General features: G+C 40.3%; 1 protein-coding gene across 1 annotated transcript; it reads left to right on the top strand.

The window, feature by feature from the left end:
• The first annotated feature begins 6,873 nt into the window (after positions 1-6,873).
• Positions 6,874-22,911, top strand: LOC117397786 (mitoferrin-1). The gene is made up of 4 exons (XM_033996642.3): positions 6,874-7,176; positions 14,920-15,148; positions 17,315-17,371; positions 17,669-22,911. Exons 1-4 carry the CDS (start codon positions 6,982-6,984, stop codon positions 18,193-18,195), a joined length of 1,008 nt encoding a protein of 335 aa, XP_033852533.2. The 5' UTR covers positions 6,874-6,981; the 3' UTR covers positions 18,196-22,911.
• The last annotated feature ends 2,410 nt before the right edge of the window (positions 22,912-25,321 follow it).

The following is a 25,321-nucleotide window of genomic DNA, read 5'->3' as shown; positions in this document are numbered from 1 at the left end:
AATGTGGGGAAGCTATAAAAAAGGCCAACAAGATGCTCGGATATATTGTGAGGAGTGTTGAATTTAAATCAAGGGAAGTAATGTTAAAACTTTACAATGCATTAGTAAGACCTCACGTAGAATATTGTGTTCAGTTCTGGTCACCTCGTTACAAAAAGGATATTGCTGCTCTTGAAAGAGTGCAAAGAAGAGCAACCAGAATTATCCCGGGTTTAAAAGGCATGTCGTATGCAGACAGGCTAAAAGAATTGAATCTATTCAGTCTTGAACAAAGAACACTACGCGGCGATCTGATTCAAACATTCAAAATCCTAAAATGTATAGACAATGTCGAACCAGGGGACTTCTTTGACCTGAAAAAAGAAACAGGACCAGGGGTCACAAATGGAGATTAGATAAAGGGGCATTCAGAACAGAAAATAGGAGGCACTTTTTTACACAGAGAATTGTGAGGGTCTGGAACCAACTCCCCAGTAATGTTGTTGAAGCCGACACCCTGGGATCCTTCAAGAAGCTGCTTGATGAGATTCTGGGATTAATAAACTTCTAACAACCAAACGAGCAAGATGGGCTGAATGGCCTCCTCTCGTTTGTAAACTTTCTTATGTTCTTATGTTCTTAAAGGTATAATAATATAAAACTGATCTCATTTGCAAATCATTACTACAATACAGTAACATATTACAGGAATTTGAGACAAAAGCCCTTATTCAGTTGTGTAGAAAGAAAAGGCTTTTGACTGAAATGTCTGAAAAAAAAAAAAAGCCCTGTTCGTTTTATGAAACCACAATGATGAGAAGCTGGTAAAGACCTCGACAAATTCATCCTGGAAACAAGATGCGCGCCGCTCAATCCATCCAGTAAAACACCCCACTGGGTCAATTCTGACTACAGTCCTGCAGCAACTAGAGCCGTTACAGCCAGCAGGTGGCGCTGTAGCGACCCAAAGATAACAGGAACCATATCAAAACACAGCCGTGGTCAACGTTGTTCGGATATTACCGTTTGTTTTGCCACCGATTTGAATATTTCTTATTTTTATGATTTACCAGTAAAGATTTTTTCCAAAAAGTGTTAATATCTAAAACTATACGCCAAGTCAAGCAGGTAAAGGATTCGGCCAGGGCGGAGAACGGAACTGAACGAAACTTTACTTACCAATACTTCTTTCATAGCTTACTAAAATAAAGAGGCCTTGGCTTTCTCAGTATGTATAAGCTAAAGGATTCGTTTTTCGCAAAGGCAGTAATGTTGAGAGGAATGCACAATGCTGCGGTGTGGTGACTAGACTAGAGTAGGATGTTGTCCAAACAGCTTCATTACTGGCACTAAGCGCAGGTTTCAGTTACAGTTTGAGTGCCAATAGCAGGTAGATGTGAGGCTTCTCAGACATTTATGTGGGACTTTGTAAAGCTTAGGTCGGCCAGGGTGTCCTCGGCTCACCGCGCACCAGCGACCCCTGTGGTCTGGCCGGGTGCCTGCATTGTCCTCTGACGCTGTAGCTCTGAGGTGGGTGCATAGTGGGCCTGCAGTGTGTAAAAGTAGTTTCTCGCTAGTTTTATTTTGGTGAGGCTTTTTTTTTTTTTTTTTCCCATGGCCGATTCTTTTAAAGAGTTGCTGGGCAGGGTCACACTTCCCAGTCCAGCCTGCTCGTTTATAAAACCAGTTGGCAGCTTTTGTTATGATTCCGAGCCAGCTAGGTTCCGCCTCGACAGGGGGTTCGTGCTCCCCTCCTACCTCCTTGCCAGAGGTGAAGGAGGCTGTGCCCCAGGAGGCCGCTATAGAGAGCGGTAGTTGGGGCGGTATTACAGCTGAGACTGCGACTGGAGCCTGGGCCACCTGAGCCTTCAGGTCCATAATGTCCCTGGCCTGTTTAGAACGCTTCACCCTTCTCGTCTGCGGGGATGTGGAGTGACTACGGGGGGCCTGTGCGTCGGGGATGTCCAGCAGGGGGTCCTGGGACAGTCCATGGAGGAGGGGCTGTGGGGCTCCGAGAGCCGTCGACTGTCCGGCCACCGCGGACGCGGAACTCGCCCTCGTGGCCCTCTCCAACCTGTTCTCCTTCACCCGGGGCTGAAGAGCCGCACAGATACTGCAGGCCACCTCTCTCTCAAGGGCCATGGTGGCATGCTGGACGCCCAAGCACCACGCACAGAGGGTATGCCAGTCCTCCTGAGGGATCTTGGCCCTGCAGGACGTACAGGTGTGGAACCCAGTCTTGCCCGACATCATAGCGGAGTGTTCTGCACCAACTGAGCACAGCGTGTACGGAACACTGCTTGCACTGGGTGCACCGTGTGCGTTAGACCACGTGCACTGTAGTATACAGCACCGTGCGTTCAAGCACCGATTGCACCGTGTATCTTGTGCACCACGCATACCGAGCACCGTGCGCACCACGTGCACTGTGTACCGTGAGCACTACGTGCACTGTGTACCGTGAGGCACCGTGCGGCCGTGCACTAGCGCTGTAACATTACAAAGCGAGGAGGCTGCTGAAAGATAGAAAAAAAAAAAGAACTCGAATTTTTAAGTCGTTGATTCTAGGAAAGTGGCAAGCCGGCTTTCAGCACGAATGCAGGAGAAATGCAATCGACTTGAGAAGCTCTTTTCTATCAACACGCTCAGCTCAACACAGAAGTCTTACCGTACCATCTTGAGAAGGTATATCCCAAACATAATGTCACTGGTGGTCATCTTCGAATTGAAAGGGAACCGCAGTAGCAATGCATGGGATTAACATACATGGATTCCCTTTCATTAAAGCATGACGGACACAGAATGCACATCACAAACATACGAAATATACAGTTTCAAGAGCTCCAGCAACCATTGCATTAGTTTAGGGCTTTACAAGAACATGAAAAAAAAAAATCCTAAAAGGTATTTAAATCACAAATGATACAGATAAAGTCAATCTAAATCACTATTTCAAATTTAACACAAGAGTAGGGAAAGAGAAGTAAATGCTGGTTCACAACAGAAGATAGGAAGAGCTTTTAAACAGAGCATTAAATGATGGATGAGTCACCAGAAGAAGTCGTGCAATCTAGAATGATATTAATGAGAGAATACAATTAGTGATTCAAAACCTTTTCTAATGTTGTTTTATTTTAATTTTATTATACATTTTATAGCCACTCCTGTAAAAAAAAAAAAATAATAATAATAATAAAAAACTATATTTTTAATTTAAATTCTGCTGTATTTAATTGGTTTCCCCCTTGTCCTCAATGAGCCATTGGAACATAGGACTGCTTCTATTGCAGCAAATAATAGCATGAGCCTGCACATTGGGAACAGAGTTACACAGGGGCGAGTTGGGTTGAAAAGGGGGACATGGGGTAAGCTTTAGGAAGAAAAACTACATTTGAAAAATGTAATGCATTTACAGTACCTTTAATTGCCACCTGGCTCATGCAAAAATATCATATTGTACTTCAGTCCACCGTATCTTCAATTGACTAAAAACCATAAGTCTCCACATGGCTGATTCATGCACCCCCTTTCTGCCCTTGATTCTGAGAAGCAGAGATAATGGAATCTGCCGGCCTGTAAACTTGCTCTGAAGTTCCGTCCTGTTCTGTTAGGTGGTGAGCTATTCCCTCAGGCTGCCAGCTTGTGATTACCAATCACATGATAGTAGGAAGCTATGCATGGTGGCCTGCATGCAGCAATTGTATGAAATTAACTTCAGGGCTGTGATGTCCTCAGAACTTAACTGCTGGAATGCATTCAGAAGGGATTTCTATGCCAGTCTTGCAGCGTAGATCGCGCATCAAAAAGAGCGAGGCTTGAAAAAATTAAGAGTGAGATTTTTTAAATGCTTAATTACTATCTTTTTTGAGCAAGACTGCTAAATAATTTAGACCATTAAAAGTCACCAAAATGAATACATCTCATTCGATAAATGCATGTTGTGTAGGGTGTCACTTATTATTATTCTAAGAGATGTAGGGCTATATTTCCAGTGTGTTTCTTCCATTCTTTAATTTACTCCTATTTTTTGAAAAGGGAAAATGTTTCTTAATGTTACAAAATGAGAAACAAATACCTTGGTAGTGACTAAGACAACTTGGGTTATATTACATAGTGAATTGGTTCTATATGGATAAAAGTTTTCATCACCTAGAATTTTAGGATATATATATATATATATATATATATATATATATATATATATATATATATATATATGAAAATAATTTAGATATTTTATGTAACATCATGTAATCAAATAAATTACAAAATGACATTGCAAAAGAAGCCACTAGGCCATAGCTGTAGTTTTGTCAAATTAACCGGGTTTTTCACCTCTTTCAAAAAGTAGAGTTGATTAAGGACTGGAGCAAACGCTTTGCAAATATATCCTGTCATCTGGTGCAGTTTGGCAGCATGAACAGGAATAAAAAAGACACCCTACCCAAAATGAACTTATTCAAACCAAGATATGGTGGATGTTTCAAAAGTGATTCATAACGAATGGAATCTTGTACTATTAAACAATACAAAGTGTCTGTTTTTATGAATAAAATATCTTAGTGTTGTTTTTTAAATGTAAGAAGAAAAAAAAAACCTAAATGCATTGAATTAGCCTTACTGTTGGCTTACTACAGTGACAGCGAAAAAAAATGTTGTAACAATTGTTATCATATTGTTCTTATTATTATGTAATAATTATTCATCACTGAAGGTATGGGGTGTGGATTTAGAGTCATACATGTATGAATGTTAAAGCTATATAATTAACATTATGTTTGTATTATAAGATTGCATGTATATTATTTACACATTTTTATAAAAATATTTATTAAAAGCAAAGTAAACGAATCAGTTATTGTTAGACAGCTTTTTGGGTCTTCCTGGGTTTGTCAATTACAGATGATGTTTCTCTGTGCTTGTTGATTATGCTTCGGATCCCACACCTTGAAAATCGAGTGATGCAAGCTATTTCACTCAATGTTTTTCCTTCTTTATGCAAGTCAAGGTTGTTATATATGTTGAGCAGGATTATTAGTAAATAATGAACTAAAGATCAAGCATGAAGAAGTTTAAAGAACGCTGCTCGTGTCGCATTGTATCCTTCTGTAAGTAAAGACCTCTTAAGCCTCCTAATGCATAGCAGTTTCAACCCCATTCCAGACTTAACTGCAAGTTTGAGTAGCCACAGTGTGTAGGTAACAAGCTCAGGTGTGTCTTATTAAACTCATAGCAGAATCAGGATTGGATCAAACTGCTATGCAAATTCAAATTAAAAAAAGGGGTTTATTGGCATGACAAAATTAAAATTAAGTTTTGCCAAAGCACTTACACAACGAACATCAAAAAAGACAAAATGCATACAGATACCCCCAAGGCAAATAAAAGAAAATGTGTCTACATACTGTTCCTCAGGCTGTGGCAGGCAGACACGTATTGAGCTGCTAGCTCTGCTGTCTGCTCTCCCTCTCCTAGCAGGGTTGGCAGTTTCTTTGAATCAGGAAAGTGTGGAAACTCTTTTACCTGACTTAAACATTTTGGAAAATATGATTCCCTTATTTTTGAGTATTTGGGGCAGTGTAACAGGAAGTGTATAAAATAATGTAATTGAATGTAAAAATAATGTGATATCTTGTAACAATTGTAACATTTTGGAATATGTAGTCAGTTAAATATTAAAAGAGAGAAACTATAATGCTCTGAGCCGGGTGAGAAATACACAAATGTGCACGTTGCCAACAGCAACAAAAAATGAACTTTGAAGACCACTGGATCAGATGAAGAACGAGCTTCGCAGCCGGACTGTTATCTTTGAGTCACTGTCTTACCGCCTTTGCTGTCCTGCTGGATAATTCAGCAGATGTCCTATGATAAAGGTAGCCCGGGACACCTAATCTGTGTGACCCACCCAAACCATTGCCTTAACACAAGGACAGCTCCCTTGTTACACCCATTCTGTGGAGTTTTGTATCTGTAATCATTACACCACGTTACTGGAACACAGGAAACGCCATTCTCAAACTTTCAAACTAAGCAACTTGGGTCTCCCTTTGAAAACACATTGCTAAATTATTATTAGTAGTCGTAGTAGTAGTCGTAGTAGTATTCAAAGGAATTTTCTCAACACTGACACTCCAATTAATTTCTTACATGATTTAATAATAATAATAAAAAAAATGGCATACAATATTTCCTACTCAGTTTTTTACGTCTATTTTTACAGTATATACGTAATTCAGCTGATCCTATTAAAAGGGCTATCATTAAAAGTAAACTTTGCTGTACTTCAAATATATTAAAACAAATGGAAAATCCATGTAAATATATATATATATATATAGTTTACAAATTAACTGTATTCTTGTAATACAAACGTCCACTCACATATATACACACATGTGACATACGGATATAAAACCCACAGCCCATGCCATGGGAAATTGTTATTTAATATATAGATGTGTTGTTTATGGTGTATAGACAGTCGTATTATCAATATTAATTGCAAATGCAATATGTGTGACAGTTCTAAGAATGTTAAAAGCCTGCTCGTTGTTTTCCTAACTGCTCATTTTACAACACGCGAACTTCTACTCTGAAATAGTTTGACATTTTTTTTTCTTATTTTTTTCAAAACCTGCACTAGACAAGATCTCCCGAACCCGTTTCCTTATTGGTCGCAACCCAAATTGTGAAGTTTACAATTGGTCAAAACCTAAGTCGATCAAAAAAAAAACTTCTTTCCCATCGCTTAACATACAGTAGTGACGTCATAGTTTTATCCCCGGCAATCGAGCTTTTTTTTTTAGCTTTCCCATTGGTTATCTCCACTGTCAATCGGCCCTCTGAAGTCGTATCACTGCCTTGCCTTAGAATTCTACTCCGTATGATTGTTCTCATTGGCTCACCCGGGGTGTTGTGTAACTATGTAGAATGACGTCACAGCGGTGTGATTGCAAGGAGCAGTGGTAGCTGGCTGCCCCGAGTGTGTGAATAATTGGGATGGAGTTGCGTGCAGACACTGTTGTAGCCGCGTTGGAGATGGCAGAGAGCAGCGAAAGGAACGACGACGAGCCCGTGGACGTGGTAGACTACGAGAGCCTGCCGCTCACCGTTTCGCTGGGGACACAGATGACAGCCGGCGCCGTTGCGGGCATTCTTGAGCACACGGTGATGTACCCAGTGGATTCTGTCAAGGTAAGGAAGCGTGGACTTCTGTCTGACACGCACACGCACACGCACACGCACACGCACACGCACACGCACACACGTGTCTGACCACTAAAGAAAACACACAGTCACTCACACAACTAGCTTATGTGTTTCTTTGTTTGCTATCTCCACCCGTTTAGTTTTGAGCTTTAGTTTTATACTTTAAATTGCAAGCCTAAAAAAAGAGTCTGTTTTTATTATATTTAATTTAGTTAGCGCTGCCATAAGGTACATTACTAATGCATTTGCGTGTGCACTAGTAAACTACTTTTTTTTCATTTGGACTCGCGGAAATGTGCTCGGTGACTGTCTTGTAAGTTGCATTGCAGCCTCACATTTGCCTACCGTCCTAGGGTGCAGACCGGTTTGACACGCTGGGAGAAAGTAAAGGCAGACGTCAACCTTTGCCAAGTCATGCTAACTTGCAACGACAATGTCAGCCTAATGTCATTAGGACACGGAACAAAGTGTAAGAGTCGTTTGTGTAGGACGTAATTATAAACACGTGAAGTCGACAATATTAAATAGTAATACGTGTTAACAGAGATTTTGAGTTAAGTATGTACTTACAGTACAGACGAGTAGCATATCAAGTCAAACGTTATAACAAAAGTTGATAAGTTGTTAAAAGCTACTGTAGCAATTGTCTCCATCTACATACAGTATTACCTTTGTATCAGACAGAAGAGTTGCATGGGATGCGTTGTTTTTGCACAGTTTTTAGTGTCAGTTGTTTTTTCCATTCAGTTTTGTTCTCTGGATTTGATCATGTGTACAATATCTTAGGAGTATTACCACTGCACCACCCTGATAAAAACAAGACAAAAAAAAAAAAAAAAAAACTACACCCAACTTTAGAGCTTTTCAGCACATACAAAAGTTGCTGCGTCAGACAGTTACATAAACTACAGTTTTCAGATATCATCCATAACTGCAAAACACTGAGTAGTGGTACATTTTGAAATAGTTTCTGTGGTGAATTGTTTTCCCACAAGAGCAAAGCGAAGTGCCCCATCTGACTTTATAATTACCCTGTGCTTCTTAAATCCAGATTGTGCGTCATGAAAAGTTTTGAAATACTAAGAGAAATCTCAGTAGTTACGGACGATATCTGAAAACTGTAGTTAATAACTAAAATTCTGGAGGAGGGTCAGGCATCAATCGCCACGTCACCAATTTCAATCATTCAATTTGCACATTAGCTAACCAAGATTGCTAGTAAAATATATACCCTCTTCACTTACCTCTCATTGCATCTCGATTTCATCGTAACCCACCACCTCACCTTCCCCACCTTTTTCAAAATATAGAGTTATGGTCTTGGGGGTTTCTGTCTGGTCCATTCGGCCAGGCAGTGAGTCGTCAAGTTAAGTTAGGTTTGATGCCAAATTAATGTTATAATCCGTGTCATTCTGTATTGTCAGTCCTTGGTGTTTGTCCCGAACTACTGAACTGTCTGACGCAGGAACTTTTTTTTGTGTGCTGAAAAGCTCTGAAGTTGGGTACATGCAACTCTTCCGTCTAATACAAAGGTAATACTGTATGTAGATGGAGACAATTGCTACAGTAGCTTTTAACAACAAACTATCACGTTTTGTTATAAATTTTGACTTGATCAACTCCTAGTAAAGCCAGGAACGGATCAAACTGCTATGCAATGTGAACCTTATTTCCATCCTGGCAATCTACTGTAGAAGCATAGAGAAATCATCACAGACAAGCAAGGTAAATCACTGATAAGATGCAAATGTGTGCCTGCTAGATCATAGTGTTGTAATCTGGAAATACTGGAAAAATGTATAGAGTGTGGTCAAGAATGGTTGCTATCCGTGATGAAGAGCAGGAAATGCATGGGAACAGCAGAGTACACTGGTTAGTGGCAATGACCTTAATTGTATTTTGTCCTAAGGTAGCATCTATTGGCATTCAATAAGACAAACAGTTGCAGTGGTTCCTGACGTTGCTGCACAGTGAAGCAGAGTTAGTTCACCTGCCTGGTGCGTGCTTTCAGGGATTCCTTACAAAGAAATTATTTCCCTGAACGTACGCTGCGGACTACATAGGAGTAGTGTGACATGACTTTTCAAGCACACCCTCTGTACTGCCGCTAGTGGTGGGATTGGTGCCTTCGTCACATGTGCATGGCAGTCATGTCTTTGCAGCGTTTCCTGACAGCTGACCATTGTGCAGTGTGTTGCCTCTAATAAAGCTCCCTCTTCAACAGAGTGCTCTGACTGTTTGGTTCCTCCTGCATTATGGAGATTTGCTGCTAAGTCACAAGAACAGGGTCACATCAGCACCACATTTCAAGTGTTCCCTAAAAAGTCCAGTAGCTGCAGGTTTTAATATCAGTTCTTGTCCACGTCACAGCCTTGTACCATTTGGGGCAGCAGTGTGGAGCAGTGGTTAGGGCTCTGGACTTGACCGGAGGGTCGTGGGTTCAATCCCAGGTGGGGGACACTGCTGCTGTACCCTTGAGCAAGGTACTTTACCTAGATTGCTCCAGTAAAAACCCCACTGTATAAATGGGTAATTGTATGTAAAAATAATGTGATATCTTGTAACAATTGTAAGTGACCCCGGATAATGGTGTCTGCTAAGAAATAAATAATAATAATAATAATTAGTTCTGTGTACAAGTTGTTCGTAGATTGGTTCCATTTTATATTTTTTAAATTTAAATTTAAACATTGAAAGTACATCAGATTAGGCTGATGGTGTTCTAGTAATGTCCTCTTTGTCTGTTTTATAATTCTGTCAATGAAATCAATGAAAAGGAAAACATTTACATATGACAACATCAGTGACCCAAAGTTGTGCAACAGCTATTTCTTGTGCAATAGTGGACTTTTTTCTTTCACTTCTGTCTTCTGAAGATGTAATACAATGGGGAGGGGATGTCATTACACAGCGTGAAGTCAGTATTGTAAAACACATCTGTTCTGTGACTGTGAAGACATCCAGCATGACTGTGTTTAAATAGCTGTCGAAGTTATTTTTTATTGTACTGACACTTGTAAACGGTGCTTGAGTATCCAGCACCCTAAAATTAAAAATCTGCTGTTAATTCACATTATATTCAAGGTGGACTATCTTAACCAATTAAGTTTCATTAGGAAAGGTACCGTCACAAAGTCTCCCATTCACAGCTCAGCAGAGGCTGCTGAATGACTGGTTCCATTGATGTCAGACTCAGCGGACACTAGATGTGCCTTGTAGTTACTGCTTAAGTACAGAAAGCATTATACTGTCTCCTCAGAGGATGGTAGCCCACGTCGCAAAACTAGCAAAAGCACAATCGAGATCCCGATCCCCAATTGTAAGTCGCCCTGGATAAGGGCGTCTGCTAAGAAATTAATAATAATAATGATGACCCCTCAATGTCTGTTTTGGTGAATTTCTACCTCTTGCGCATCATGCCGTGGTGCCGCTGCATGCTCTTGTGGGTGATCGTCAGCAGCTTGCCTCCAGCACAGAAGCCTGGTGAGAGGAATCAGTCCGATGCAGGCACTGGGTGGGTTCACTTCTGCGCTGCTGGAACAGACACCGATTAGCAAACTGCCTGTCACGCAACCGCTGGGCACCTCGCCCTTTCTGACGCAGCATCAGCTGTGACTGGCATCAAACCAGCCAGTCACCTAAATAATAATGAAATCATCACAAGGAGTGCCAGCCAGTGTTTAAAAATCAGTGGGCGCAATGACATTCCGAAATTGTGTAATTAAACTCCTTGCTAATTTACAGCGATCCCCGGTTTTTTTTTTTTTTTTTTTTTAAGAATGTACTGAAATAAACTGTTTGATTAACAACAAAGCAAGTGGATAACATGCCCGAATGCATTTAGTGGCTAACGCTGTAATCTCCGAGTTGAGTTGAAATGTATGATTTTAAAAGTTTATACTTTTTGCCATACCTACTCGGGAACTTATTCTGATGCTTAGAAATGTTTGATCTTCTTTTGAGCATTCTGATGTTTACACTTTGAACAAAAAGCTTAAACCCAATAACCATCTAAGCATACCATTACTGTGTTATTTGTATTCTGTTGTATTTGTAATCGTACTAGTGGTTATCCACACGTGTCATTATGTGCTAGAAGCCTATGAGTAATCTATTTCCTGGTACAGAACTTGGTGCCAATAAACCAGCACAGACAATGGCTCATTGTGCGTGACTTTGCAGAATTTCTGTGTTTTCCACACAGTTTTACCTTTTTTTTTTAAGGAGGCTAATTCCCTTTGGATTCAAAGTAAAGGCACTGTTAAACTGTATAACTAAATGCAGCATAATCAAGGTGTAACCCCACGTCTTTCCATTTGAATTAAAACACAGTCGGCTCTTCAGGAGGTCGTGATATGCATAGAAGCTCAGTCCTGTGACCCGTCACGTCTTCTGTACAGTCTGAAGGAACAGCCAACTGTTAGTTATTCTGTAAAATTGGTAGAATAAAATCCTATCAAAACACTCTATTGTACTTTTATAGAATACTATTACATACTGCACATCCTGTGTATAACACACCGAAACTTATTGTGTTACATTTCTATAAAATTACAGAACGCACACTAAGGTTACTGCATAAAAATCAATCAATCAATATCCATCTTTATTTTATATAGCGCCTTTCATAGTGGACCACCATCCCAAAGCGCTATACAAGATAGTGAGGAACAATGCATAATACATTATATGCAAACAGTAAAAAAACAATACATTAAATACAAGGCTAGGATGTGAATTCTAAACACTGTGGATGCGTGTTTCGTACAGAATCATACGAATACTGAAATAGCAATTTAGACAACAGCTAATAACAGATATCAGGCTGCAGGTTTACAGCACTTGGATCAAGAAATGTGATCTTATGCTGATGAGTTGCACAAAGCCAACGTAATACACATCTCATTATTTTTAATAAAAAAAAGATTCCTGTTCTTTAATGGCTGGTAAAGTTGGCACTTCTTGCATGAACCTTTGAACACTCTTCAGGAAGGAGCCCTTCAGCTGTTGTAAGACTTCCAGTAATCTTTAGATAATGTAAAAGGTGAGGAAGTGAGTGAATGCAGTCTTATTGTTTGTGGTTACAATGTAACGAATAGGGAGTGTTTGAAAGGTGTCACTCCCACTCCTAGGTGACAAGGTTACTGGCAGAGTGAGAAGGAAATTCTATTCTGGGCACACATAGCAAAGGTGAGAATCCTGTCATTGCGGAACCTCCATTACTGGCTGGTTCTTAATCTACCATCCATACTCCCAGTAGTGCTGCATTTAGAAATCCTAACAGAAACTAAAATTGACAAACCTTTTGACTGGAAGTCTGTTTTCATTTCCTTATAATGGTTCAATGAATGTATTGCTACTTGACAAGGATAGATTTGTAGAATAATTCATTTACTTTATACCAGTTTAACATCGTGTTAAAGTATGTGTCTCATTTTGTACTCCTTTTTTTCTGCACAAATCATCCAGATGTCTGCACTATTCTGTACATTTTTTTTTTTTTTTTATAACTCGCAAAACTGATTTCTGAAGTGAGGTGATTTTTGTATTTCCTGGCTCTTTCTTCCGCTGTGGTAAATGAATTACTGTACAGGAGCAAACGGTACATCTCTAGATAAAATCACACTCTCCGTGGGGACACACATTCAAACCACCTCGCTTCAGAGAGTTAGTACAGTGTACATTGGGAAGAGGGTGCATGGATGTCATTTTTATTGATGGGATCATATTTTTATGACCATGGGTGTGTGTAGTAATGGCACAGTATTATGGGATGCTCTTTTTTTGGTATTTCAGATCCTTGGAATGCAGCGTTTGGTGGTTGTTCTCTGTTCGGTACCCATTGTGTCAGTAACTGAGGCGTTCCTAACACGAGCCAGTGAGAATTCATCCCCAGTCTAGCCTGCACTTACTCCAGCAGAATTAAACTGATACTCTCTACAAGCAGCCTTTGGGGACATTTCAGAGAGACAGCATTTCATTCTCTGTACATTGCTGCTTGGAAATCGTTTGAAAAGTACACAGTCATTTCAAGGGAGTTTTATGATCTGTATATTTCAGTCATAAAACTGTCCCAACGTTGCCACCAGTGCAAACAAATCACTACAGTCCTGTGCAAGGAGCAGGTTTACAGCATTTGGGTCAAAGCCACTCCAAAAAATGAGCAAGAAATGATGCTTTCTATCAGAAGAATGTACTAAGAAATACATAGGCGCTCAAAACTGCTCTACCGTATACTGTGTTTATAGGATTAGGACAAAGCTCCGCCATAAAGTGGATTGAAATCTCTCTGCTGGTTTATATTTCAAGTTGTTGTTACGGCACATTCTTTGAAACCTTTGGTATTGTGTGCATTTCATCCTCAGAACTGAACCGACATTAGAAGTAATTGCCTGCATTTGACAGATGCAATGCAAACCTTTCATTGCCCCCCCCCCCCTCCCCTGCTGCATGCAGAGTGATCTTTCAAGTGCATGGATTACAGGGATAAGAGGAGCAGGTGTTGACTTGGCTTACTGTATTACAGTACCTGCCTGAAATTCCATTGCAACAGGTATAGAGTGTGGATACTGGAAAGTGACAAAGTGACCGGATAGCTGTTGTGAAGAAAGACAGCTACAGTAGCACGTCCTTGCAAATAAACATGTGCTTGCACATACGTTGTACGGTAGTAATAACGAATCAAAAACAATTGCAGGCAGATTCTTCGGTTATCTCTTTAAACTCCACGGTGGAGAGAGCTGCCGTTCTTCTCACTAATTTAGGTAGGGCGGAGGGTGCTAGATAGGGTGGTGGGGGAAAAAAATGGGGTAGCAGAAAAAAGGCAGAGGACGTAGAGTCCCTTAAACTCCCAGCAGCAGTAGAATCATATTGTATTCGGTCTGACAACACTTCAATTTCAAGGCAACTACAGGTGTTACAAGGCAGTGCAGGGTTACAATGAAAGATGAATATTTAAATACAGTGTAGTTTACAGTAAGTGCAAATAATACTGCTAAAATACAATATGAACTAGGATGCAACAAGTTAGGATTACAAGGTTATATCTACAATGACGTAATAGTAGTGCAAGGATAGTGCATCAGCTGAGGATCCAGTAACGTGGTGTGTAGATCAGGCAAGTCCAGTGCATAGCAGGAGGATCAAGAGATCTACAAGTGCTGCCTAAACAGGTTTACCCCAATTTGGCTGTTGAATGCATTTTCTCCACTAGCCAACAGAGAAAATAAAACAGTAGCCCATCAGAGTTTATTCTAATATACTTAACTGTTACACACTGCCAGCATATGTTTAGAAATGCACAACATTCATATAGCATTTCGATTTCAAGATTGCTAGTGCTGTGGTTATAGAGATAGGAGTTTATAATGGAGGCTTGTCTCCTCCTGATGAAAAAAAAAAAAAAAACTCTCTGGGCTCCTCCAATTAAAACCTGTGCTCAAATCACGTGATCTGCTACTGCTACGTTCATAACAAACAGGAGTTTATAACGGAGACTTGCCTCCTCTAAGGAGCCTCCACTGCTAGATATGCACTTCTCCCTCTCTAAACTAGATCAGATTTCTAAGGTAAAACCATAAGCAGACTAAAGAAGGCACTAGCCGAAACGTTTGTCTACTCAACTTGGTTTGTTATAACGGTTAAAGAAAGCGGGTCTAAGGTCATGAAGGAAATGTAGTTCGATAAATGGCTTGCTGTTGATTTTGTATTGCTGTGTGTTTTCTCCAGACGCGAATGCAGAGTCTGTATCCAGACCCCAGGGCGCAGTACCGGAGCGTGTACGAGGCGCTGAGCAGGATCGTGCGCACTGAGGGGGTGTGGCGGCCGCTGAGGGGGATGAACATCACCATCCTGGGGGCGGGGCCTGCGCACGCACTCTACTTCGCCTGCTACGAGAAAATGAAATGGACTCTGAGTGACATCATCAAGCACGGCGGCAACAGCCACACAGCAAACGGTATAAAAAAAAATAAAAAATAAAAATCTAATGAAAGAAGCAAGCTGAAACTAACTGATGTAAAAAGGGGGCTTTATTTCAAAACCATCATTTGAATTGCAGATCCACAGGTGAAGTCTCGTCTTGTGTTGGTTTCTAAATGTCGTTCTTTTAAAATTACTTTTAAATGAAACTCTCAGTTTATTTCTAGTTTTGTAACTTCAGTTTTGCCTTTCTTCTTTTGAATCAATAGATTCACGTACACTTCCAATGTGTTAAAAAAGCTGACAATAGCGCCCAATGTCTCGGATAAGAATGCTGTTACTGCAGCAGCTCCCACATAACTTCCATTGACTTCAGTGTGAATGTCCAAACCAAGTTGCGTGGCTCGATTTGTCAAGCACAAGCTCTTTAACCAACAGTAGCTTACTCCTTTTAAATCACAATGACTCCATTGAAAAGGACTAGCGCCGCTGTCATAGATCCAGAAGTGTTTTCATCCCCTTGTTCATACTGCTGGGTCGACATTAACACACATTTTACTTTTCTTACTGCACCCACATGCCGCAGCTAAAGCAGTTTGAATTCTACCTATTGTTTACGAGATCAGTTTTCCTCCTAGGCAGAGTGAGAAACAAGATGCATTCTGTACGCCAAGTCCCGCTGTTGAAATACAATCCTCTCCAGTGTCTGGTTTTAATTAAACAGAGTGGTACAAAACTGCTGTCCGAAGACATTTTGCTAGCTACAGCATTAAGGTTGCAGTAGCAAGGCTGCAAGCAAAATAAATGGTTCTGTTCCGTCTGTGTACTGAGATTGAACTAAACAAGTGCTGTTTATTCCAAGTCTTCGTTGGCTGCTGCCCAGATCACAGTTTAGACAAGCCGCCACACTGTGTTTTTATTGTGTTCTGTTGTTAGTCAAAAGGTTTCTATCTGCTGTTGTTTTCTTTCCTGTTCACCCTCTTTAGAGCTCAAGACCGTTATAGATTACAGGCAAGAGCAAAAAATCTTAGTTCCATTTTGGTTTTGTAACCATTGGCCTACATTGTACCGCTTTCCTTTATTAATTGTGTTAATTCTTGCAAGTTAAATATCCCAGTTTAACAGACAAGCAGTGTGAAAGTAATTTACGAGTGAAAGGAATAAAGTAGAACTGAGATTATTGCATGATTTTTTTTTACTTTATTAATTTAAATAAATCACGCCTTCATTAGAGCACAATGGGGGGAAAAAAGAGCTTTATTTCCCTGTATTATTATTTATTTCTTAGCAGACACTCTTATCCAGGGCGACTTACAATTGTTACAAGATATCACATTATTTTAACATACAATTACATTATTTTTTACACATTATTCTCTAGCAATCTAGGTAAAGTACCTTGCTCAAGGGTGTAGCAGAAGTGTCCCCACCTGGAATTGAACCCACGACCCTCCGGTCAAGAGTTCAGAGCCCTAACCACTACTCCACACTGCTGCCCGTGTGTGCTAGACTGCACGGATAACACTCTTCTTGCATTCCCCATGCTGAACTGCAACAGGTTTCAGAGTTTGTAATGTTTGCCCTTCAGACCAAAGCAAACATTGTAAAAGATCTTTTTTTTTTTTTTGCTTTACCTTTACTCTTGCTACAAACGCCTTGTACTTTTGAGCACGCCCATCTCCTCCCCACTATCATAAATAAGTTGATGATAAATCGCAAAAGAGCACACTACCTCCCAACCCAGAGGAATCTTTCATGCAAACCACATCAATGTTCGTTTGGCCACAAGGCTTCTGCAGGTAGTTGCGTATTTAATCAGAGTTGTGAAGCAAAGAGTAAGATTCAGACTCCAGCTCCCCTACACAGTCATCTTTTCAAACAACTGAAACGCCTTTATCGGGGATGGAAACAAGACTCATTGCATTGCAGATTTGCCCATTCCAGATTTTAATATGTGTTTGATTAGCCCTAGTGTATAGGTAACAAGTTCATAAAACTTCATGATACAATCAGGAATGGACCAAACTGCAATGCAGTGAGAGTCTTATTTCCATCCCTGCTTCATGCAAAACAAAGTTTCCCTTGGTGTGTTATTGTTTTTGGCTGTATGCTGCCTTTTCTTACACAGGTTCCATAGATGTGTTTGTATGACAGTAACAGTGGCACAGTGTTGATTTTATTTATTTATTTCGATTGTTTCCAGGCATTGCTGGCAGCATGGCTACAGTGCTCCACGATGCAGTGATGAACCCGGCAGAAGGTAATGTGATGCAGAGGTGTGATAGTACAGCATGCTGAGTGAACAGCTTGCAGTAATGTATGCATTCATTTATTCAGGCCTGAGTCAAAGTACATGGAAATGTGCTGGGGGGAAATTTTTTTTTTTTAATATTCTATCAAAATTTACAGGGAAGGTTTTTTTAATTTTTTAGTTTAGATAAACCATTTTCTTTTTTTCCATCCTCATGACCCTTCATGTCAAATGCCCCCTCCCCCCCCCCGTTTTTCCAACACTGTTCCAACAAACCTTAACATCTCTGTTCTTGGGGCTCCGCAGTTGTGAAGACGAGAATGCAGATGTACAACTCTCCTTACAAGGGCGTCTGGGACTGCATTCGTACAGTGAGGAGGACAGAGGGCTTGGCGGCTTTTTACCGCAGCTACACCACGCAGCTGACCATGAACATCCCCTTCCAGGCCCTGCACTTCATCACCTACGAGTTCATGCAGGAGCAGCTGAACCCGCACCGGCAGTACCAGCCCCAGACGCACATCATCTCCGGGGCCTTGGCGGGAGCCGTGGCCGCAGCCGCCACGACGCCGCTGGACGTCTGCAAAACGCTGCTCAACACGCAGGAGAACGTGGCCTTGAACTCCGCCCACGTGAGCGGTCACCTCTCCGGGATGGCCAACGCTTTCAGGACGGTGTACCAGCTGGGAGGCGTCCAGGCTTACTTCAAGGGGGCCCAGGCTCGCATCATCTTCCAGATGCCCTCCACAGCCATCGCCTGGTCGGTCTATGAGTTCTTCAAGTACTTCCTCACCAAGCACAACCTAGAAAAGAGCGGCGGATCCTTGTCCTGAAGAAGAGGGGCAGAAAACGAAACCAGTTAAGCGCTCTTGCTAATAGGGAGCAAATTGAGACCCCGTTGGGACCCCGTTTTTCAACAAGAATCGGGAGATGTTTTTATTTTATTTTTTTTACTTCTTGTTTTCCCTTGACTGCAGAACTTAATTGGATCTGCACGTCTGCTTGTCTTCTGTGTGGAGGTGCAGTGATTGGTAAGGGCACTGATGAGCACCGTTACTGTGCCATAAGAAGCAAGTGAGCACTCCAGTAAGCCTTCATTATGCAGTGTGTTAGTGATGGGATTTGGTGTTCGAAACTGAAGTATGTGTCAATAGGAAACTGAGTGGGCTATAGGAAATTATAAATGACAGGTCATGTTCATCAGATCTCAGAAACGCCCTGGCATGATCTATTTTATATGAATGTAGGTTTTTTTCCCCCATTGCACCATGGGTACAGTGGGGGGAAAAAAAAGAAACATCAGAACGATCAATCATCTGCACAGTGTCCTAGCTAACTGGAATCAAAGCCGGAGCTCAATCTGAATATGTTCCTTAATGCAGTGGGTGATTTTTTTTTTTTTTTTTTCGTCGGGTGTGTTGTTTATCAGTAGTCCTGTCTTATCTGGTTTTAACCAATTGGGACAATTTTTACTTCGTGTATCAACCGAAATGGTGTAATGTAAATTGCAATTTCTGAATGTTTCTACAGAGAGAGCCCTGCAGTAAGTCAATGTTTATATTGGCATATATCTTTTTTTTTTTTCTTTTTGCAGTCTTTCAAAAGTAGGACATCTAGTTTTTTTTTAAGCTGTCAAGATTACCAGCAAATATCATTCCTTTTATCGTTTACTAAAAAGTGCCTAGACTTTCCATAGGGTTGTGTTTTTCTTGTCACAAACAGCGCTGTCAATTTCTCAAGTAACCTACACAATTGAAATCCTATATTTTTCTACAGTACGTACCGTAATCATTTTATACCAATGAGGAAAACTAAATGAAAAGGAAGTTGTAGACCAAACTTTAAGACGTGATCTTAACCTAAAATAACTGTAAATAATTGATGCGTTAATTGACTTCAAGGTTACCTATTCCTGGACTTAGAGCTTCTTGAGTAAATTCATTTCCCTTAAGCACTGAATGTTGCTATCGCTAAGTTCTTACGCGCTGCTTTGTTCACCCTAGTCTGCAAGCATTACCTCATTCCGTTTCCCTAAAAAAAACCAAAAAAAACATTACATTACTTTTATATTCTCGAGTAGGAAGCTGGATTAACTTTCAAGAGAAGTGCATTGGAAAAAATCATAGCAGGCAAGGCGATCTGCTGTTTTAAAACACGTACAATAGCTTATTAAAAAGCTAATATCAGGTAGCCCACAGGCAGTTCTTCTCTGGTGTCATGGGTTGCGTTGCTTGACATGCCTGCAGCAGTAGGACGAGTGTGGGCTTGAAAGCTGGTTACAGTTTGGTCTGTTTGAACCCAAACATCCGCTGTTTTGTGCAAATCTGAAGATAGTCATGTTTGCTTCCACACAAATGTATAAGGATTGGACTCAAAATTGGAAACACCTCCCATAGCACTGTCAATAGGATGCAGTGCCACAATGAGCAGGATGGCACATATTTTTAAGCAACTTGCTCTTAAGAGATACGTGACCATTCTCTAATGATCATTGCCTTTTTTAGGTTAGTGGAAATCTACAGAGAATTCTGTTCTTATTAATGATCATTAAAACCTTGTTAAACAGTTCCTTGGTTTGTTTCTGTAGTCAAGGCTTGTCCTCCCAGTATCAGTCCGTCAGATTTGCTTTCTTGCCCACTGTGACTGCTTCTGACACAACTTAAATATACTACAGAATATAAACGTATGCAATTTGCATTACAAAGGAATCTGTCATGTTCACCCATTTACACAAGTGTGTGTGCTGCATATGGCAGGTGTTTCCAGTTTTTTTCCCCCCCCATACCCTGCACAGTGGTGTTTGTTTCTGATGGCCTGAGCTTGACCCCATCGTGCCACATGACCTTGAACGACAAAAATTGATCAGGACAGGACCAATATAATATTTTAAAGATCAGCGGGCAGAGTTCAGTGGGTCAGTTCAGTGTCCCGTGATCGCTAGGGGTCAAAATTGGGTCATCATGAATAAACAAGTTCATACAGTTGTGTGCAAATGTATTGGATATTATACCTACCTGCATGAAAACCTCTGGGTGTGAGAATTTCAATTTTCGGTCAGTAATCGACGATATAGAAACAATAGGCACTCGTGTGACCGCTTTGTGCTTTAATTAAGCATCTTAAACTTCTATAAAGTCTCCTGCATTTTACCATGTGTCAATGTGTTCCTTTTCTCTTACTATTTTAAATGAATTGCACGTGTGGCCTATTAAAGTCATCAATTAAATTGGACCATCACTAATTTGCCTATTTTGACAGTTTTCCAATATTTTCAGTTTCAGTGGTTGGATTTCATATGCACAACAAATGAAAACAGAAGCAATGGGGTGTTCTAATACATTTGCACTCTACTGTGTGTGTATATATGTGTATATATATATATATATATATATGTGTGTGTGTGTGTGTGTGTACTAAAGCTGATGGACATGATGGGGACTCGTGAGGATTTGCCTCAACCAGGTACTGTGAAAGTGAGAGAGCTTCCGCTGCTATTTCTAACAAGTCCTGTGATAAATGATGAGAGGTTCTGTCTACCGTACACACTGCTCCTTGCCGTGTAACCTTAACGTGAGTTAGTTCACGAATAACTGAACTTGTCACCAAGCGCACACTACAGGGATAATCATTCCCTCGAAGATGCTTGAGGACTGCGTTCTCCTTTCTAGATCACGCCTTCTGTGAACAGTGTGTTTTTTTTTTTTTTTTATTAAATTCTGTTCTGTATTTAAATGATGTTTAGAGACACTTGTTATGCATTAAATGTGTATGCTGTAATACGCACAGAGGGCTAGGTTACAGTTTATCTTCTTTCCACTGAGCTGTAGTAAATGTATGGTGTGGACAGTGAAGAATCTGTCCGGAGAATGTATTTCGTTTGCTGTAAGTCACCAGAGATGGCTTATTTGCTAATTGGAAATGTGCAGCTATTATTCTCCTAACCCTGAATCAACGTACTTGCGAGGCTGTGCACGTCGCAGGCATTGAGCCATGTGTTGGCTTTCTTATTGTAGTTCATGTTTGATGGGTTTAATGCTGGTTTTGTGTTTCTCTGCAGCTGAGTTACAGGCTAGACCCGCCTTCCCCTAAAAAAAAAACAAAACAGGAAATCAAAAGCAAAGGGGCACAGATCCGTTTCCTGGACTTTTGATTCATATAAAAGAATGTCAATTACAGAAAACTGGAGCCATTCCGTCTTTGTTTCTCTTCTCAGTATATTCTCTGGCTTCGTACTTTTAGGTTCTAATGGCTTTTTATTCTGCTGCTGCTGCTGCTATTCTTTTTATTAATAATCATATAATCGTATCCTTTTATTCACAGTGTCCTTACGATTCCTATAGAAACAAGGGCCAGACCAGCTTTGATTTATTTTCACATTTTTGTTTTGTTTTGTTTTTTTAAAGTTGAGACGCAGACAAAAAAAGAAAAGCGGGCATCACCTTTAAAAGAAAACCCGTTGAAAACAAAACTGAAAGCAAAGTGACCGGGGAAAGGTCAAAAGCGTGCTTTGATTTAATACTACACCAGAGGGCAGCATACTCCCTTTTGCAAAGAAACACCTTCTCACAATGCTAAACATGAAACGCAGAGGGAGGGACGCTGCTTCCAACTTCCAACTGAAAACAAAAGTGAAAGCACACAGAGCGGCTTGCAGTGTGTAAAAGAGAGTCTGTGCGCAATCTGTCCGTTTTTGCAATAGGCTTTGAACTTCACCCTTGTATTGCACAGGAACCTTTTTTTCAGTGTTTTGTTGTTGTTCTTGTTATTGTATTGGTAAAAAAATGCCAGTTAAATCTAGTTGAATGGAGGTTTAGTAGGCATGCTGGGTTTGTTACATCTAGTCATCTGCAGGCCACTAGTTTGCTGTATGTTCCTAAAAAAAACAACATCTGGTGTTCTTAAGCAACCTGGAGCTTTACGAATCAGCCTTGATGATTGACAATGACCAAAAGTGTACCATTGCCTTACCACTGCACCCTACCCATGCTCTTTATTCATCCAGGGCTGGGATCACATACATGTGTGTTTAAAAAAAAATGCTGGTTTCACAGACCCTGATGAGCAAGGTGCTAATCAGGGTCTGTGAAACCAGCCCCGAAAAAAGTCTAGTCCTAAAAGGGTCCAGTCCTTTTTAAAATGAATGTATTCCCCAATGTATTGATTTCCAATTCAAATGCCTTTCCATTTCAGTCCGTTAGTGTTGGCACTGGGGAATGAGGACCAAGGAGTGTGGGAGACCATGTTTGAATTATGCAAATGTGTATTTTGTAACAAATCTAACGAAAGAACTGAACATTTCATCCTTTTAGATAAAGTATGTACAGATACTATTATTATTATTATGATTATTTGTTGTTTTCTTGTATAATGCATTTTGTTTTGCTGCTGTCTGTTGCATAACGCACACGAGGAGTAAAGACTTGTAAATATATAGTGCCATCTGGAGTCTGAAATAATTTTAAATATTAAAATACAGATGTTTTATGATTTTATATTGCTGCTGCAGTTATAACACTGGAGCGAAGACACATAGTAAAGAAATGCTCTTGGCTGGTGTGTATGTGTGTTTTTTTTAATTGATTCTTAACCCCCACAGTGTCCTAATTTGAAGCAAGTGCCTCTTTGTTGGATAAAACTCAAGGCGTGGTTTTTCCAGTAGGGTGTGCTATTGCCACAATGCAAAACAACAGTCTGCCTGCAGTGCCGGGAGGTTTGGGTTTAAAGGAGCCATAACCTAAACTAATATACAGTGGTACTTCAGATTCACAGCCTGACCAATGACCCTTCAACAGTGGGGTTTTTATCCAGAAAATGTGACAGCAACTTTAATGGTTCACAGGTGGAGGCCAATGGTAAGGTAATTGTGTCCTCGTTAGGGCAATTTCATCATTGTAAACTGGGAGCTTCCACAGCACAGGGGTTGAACACTTATGCAAGCAAGATATTTCAGTTTTTTATTTTTCTTAAAAATATTTCCCAACATAAAACCAATGTCACCTTACAATAATTGATTTTGAGTTTCAGTGTTTTAAAATAAAATATCAAACAGAACAAAATTTCAATGTCCCATTTGTAATTCAGTAATATGAGAGAATTGGTCAGGGGTCTGAATACTTTTGCAAGGCACTGTGTATATTATATATATATATATATATATATATATATAATATATATATATATCTATATCTATATATATTTCCTTTCCAATTCCGCAATTTTGGTTTGAACCATTTGACTTGTTAAAGAACAATGGTAAAGCCAGTAAAGTTTGTCTGAACTTTCTACCCTCTAAACGAGTTCATGGAATCATGATGTATCGTTTGAAACATTGCGGTTACATTCAGCCCTTGCCGTCTCTTTGTGTGATAACTGACCCAAGTATCTGTCACACAGCTTTTTATTTATTACCCAAATGCATGTCATCATTGTTTTGGCTTTACTTGGCAGAAAAAGAAAAAAAAATAAAAGAAAAAGAACCGAATATTCCCCTGTGCTTTGCTAAATAATATTAAAAAAACAAACAAACAAAAAAAAAAACATCTGCTGTCATCCAAAAGCATTAGGACACCTTTTAAAAAACATACTGTGAGCCCAACAAATTATAGAAAAGCATACTGTGCTGTTGGCTATCCTAACTCTGTTTCTGTATATCAATGCTCCCAGTTTTACCTTAAGCTTGTGGAGCCAAATCCTTGATAACTTGATCCTTTTGTAATCACCTTATCTCTCGTAAACTTTCCTACCAGTTTGCTACTTTGTCTTTCAAGATAAGAGCAACATCGAAGGGCTTTGAAAGTAAACGATGTGGGCTGTACACATCACACAATACAGAGCCTGTGTACTTAGCTCTGTCATAACGTTGGACAACATGGACAATGCATGATAGGGGATTGGCTGTATCTAAATAAAGCATCAGTCGGATGTGAAACTATATCAGCTAATAGGATAGTTGTGCTGGTACTGCAAGGTTATTGTCTTTCACTGTTTGACCTGGGAGTTTATGAATCTGTTCTCCGAGGACTCCCAGGGCTTTATCAGCAGGGCAGTAAGCGTTTTGCCAGCCAGTCACGGCATATTTGAACTCTAACAAAGCATCTCTTCTTGTCTATCTGTTTGTTTTTCTTATGCAGCAATGCCAACTATGAAGAGCTAGTGGTAAGACTTCATGACCACACTGTCTTGAAAAACTCAACGAGGCTTTAGAGATTGATTGGAGATACAGATAACTCGTGAAACAGTATTATATTGTGCCTTTACTTTTGTATACACATGTCTCGCATGATCTCCAATGGAAATGCAGTGGCACTGCAGTACAAAGCACAATGGCAGACACACTGTTACGACATCCCTCCAGTCGCTGTGTCTCCTATCAGGCGTGATTGTATCAGTGGTGAGCAGCTCCCATCATAGCCGACCTACACAAAGTTGAAATAGCAAATAACACTGAGTGCTAGGTAAGATGGGTTCATTAGCTTTAAATTCTTTTCATTTCTATTGTTATTACCCTGTGCAGCATGGTGTCGGTCTAGTAGTGTCAATGTTAGGACTGAAATTCAATCAGTCAAGGGATATATTTTGCTCAGAGTCCAAAAAGGGTGACTTAAGTAAAGTACTTAGACTTGTGGCTTACATTCTTAGACTGTTATCTGTCTATCTATCTATCCATCTATCTATCTATCTCTATCTATATTATTCTGGGGTGCTCTGTTAGTAGCTTCACAAACAGGGTGTAATGATGGGATCTCAGCTGACACAGAAAACAAGCCTGTCAGCCAGTGTGCAATGCTTTAAGTCAGGGGTCTCCAGCACTGGTCCCAGAGGGGTGGTGTCGCTCCTGGTTATTGTTCCAACTGTACCCTAAATTACTTAATTGGACCAATTAAGTGCTTATTAATAGATTAATTGCTCCAATTAATTAATTTAGTGTACAGTTAGAACAAAAACCAGGAGGGACAGCAG

Source organism: Acipenser ruthenus, chromosome 46, assembly GCF_902713425.1.
Source record: "Acipenser ruthenus chromosome 46, fAciRut3.2 maternal haplotype, whole genome shotgun sequence".
NCBI lineage: Eukaryota > Metazoa > Chordata > Actinopteri > Acipenseriformes > Acipenseridae > Acipenser > Acipenser ruthenus.
This window is presented reverse-complemented; position numbering and strand designations above follow the sequence as displayed.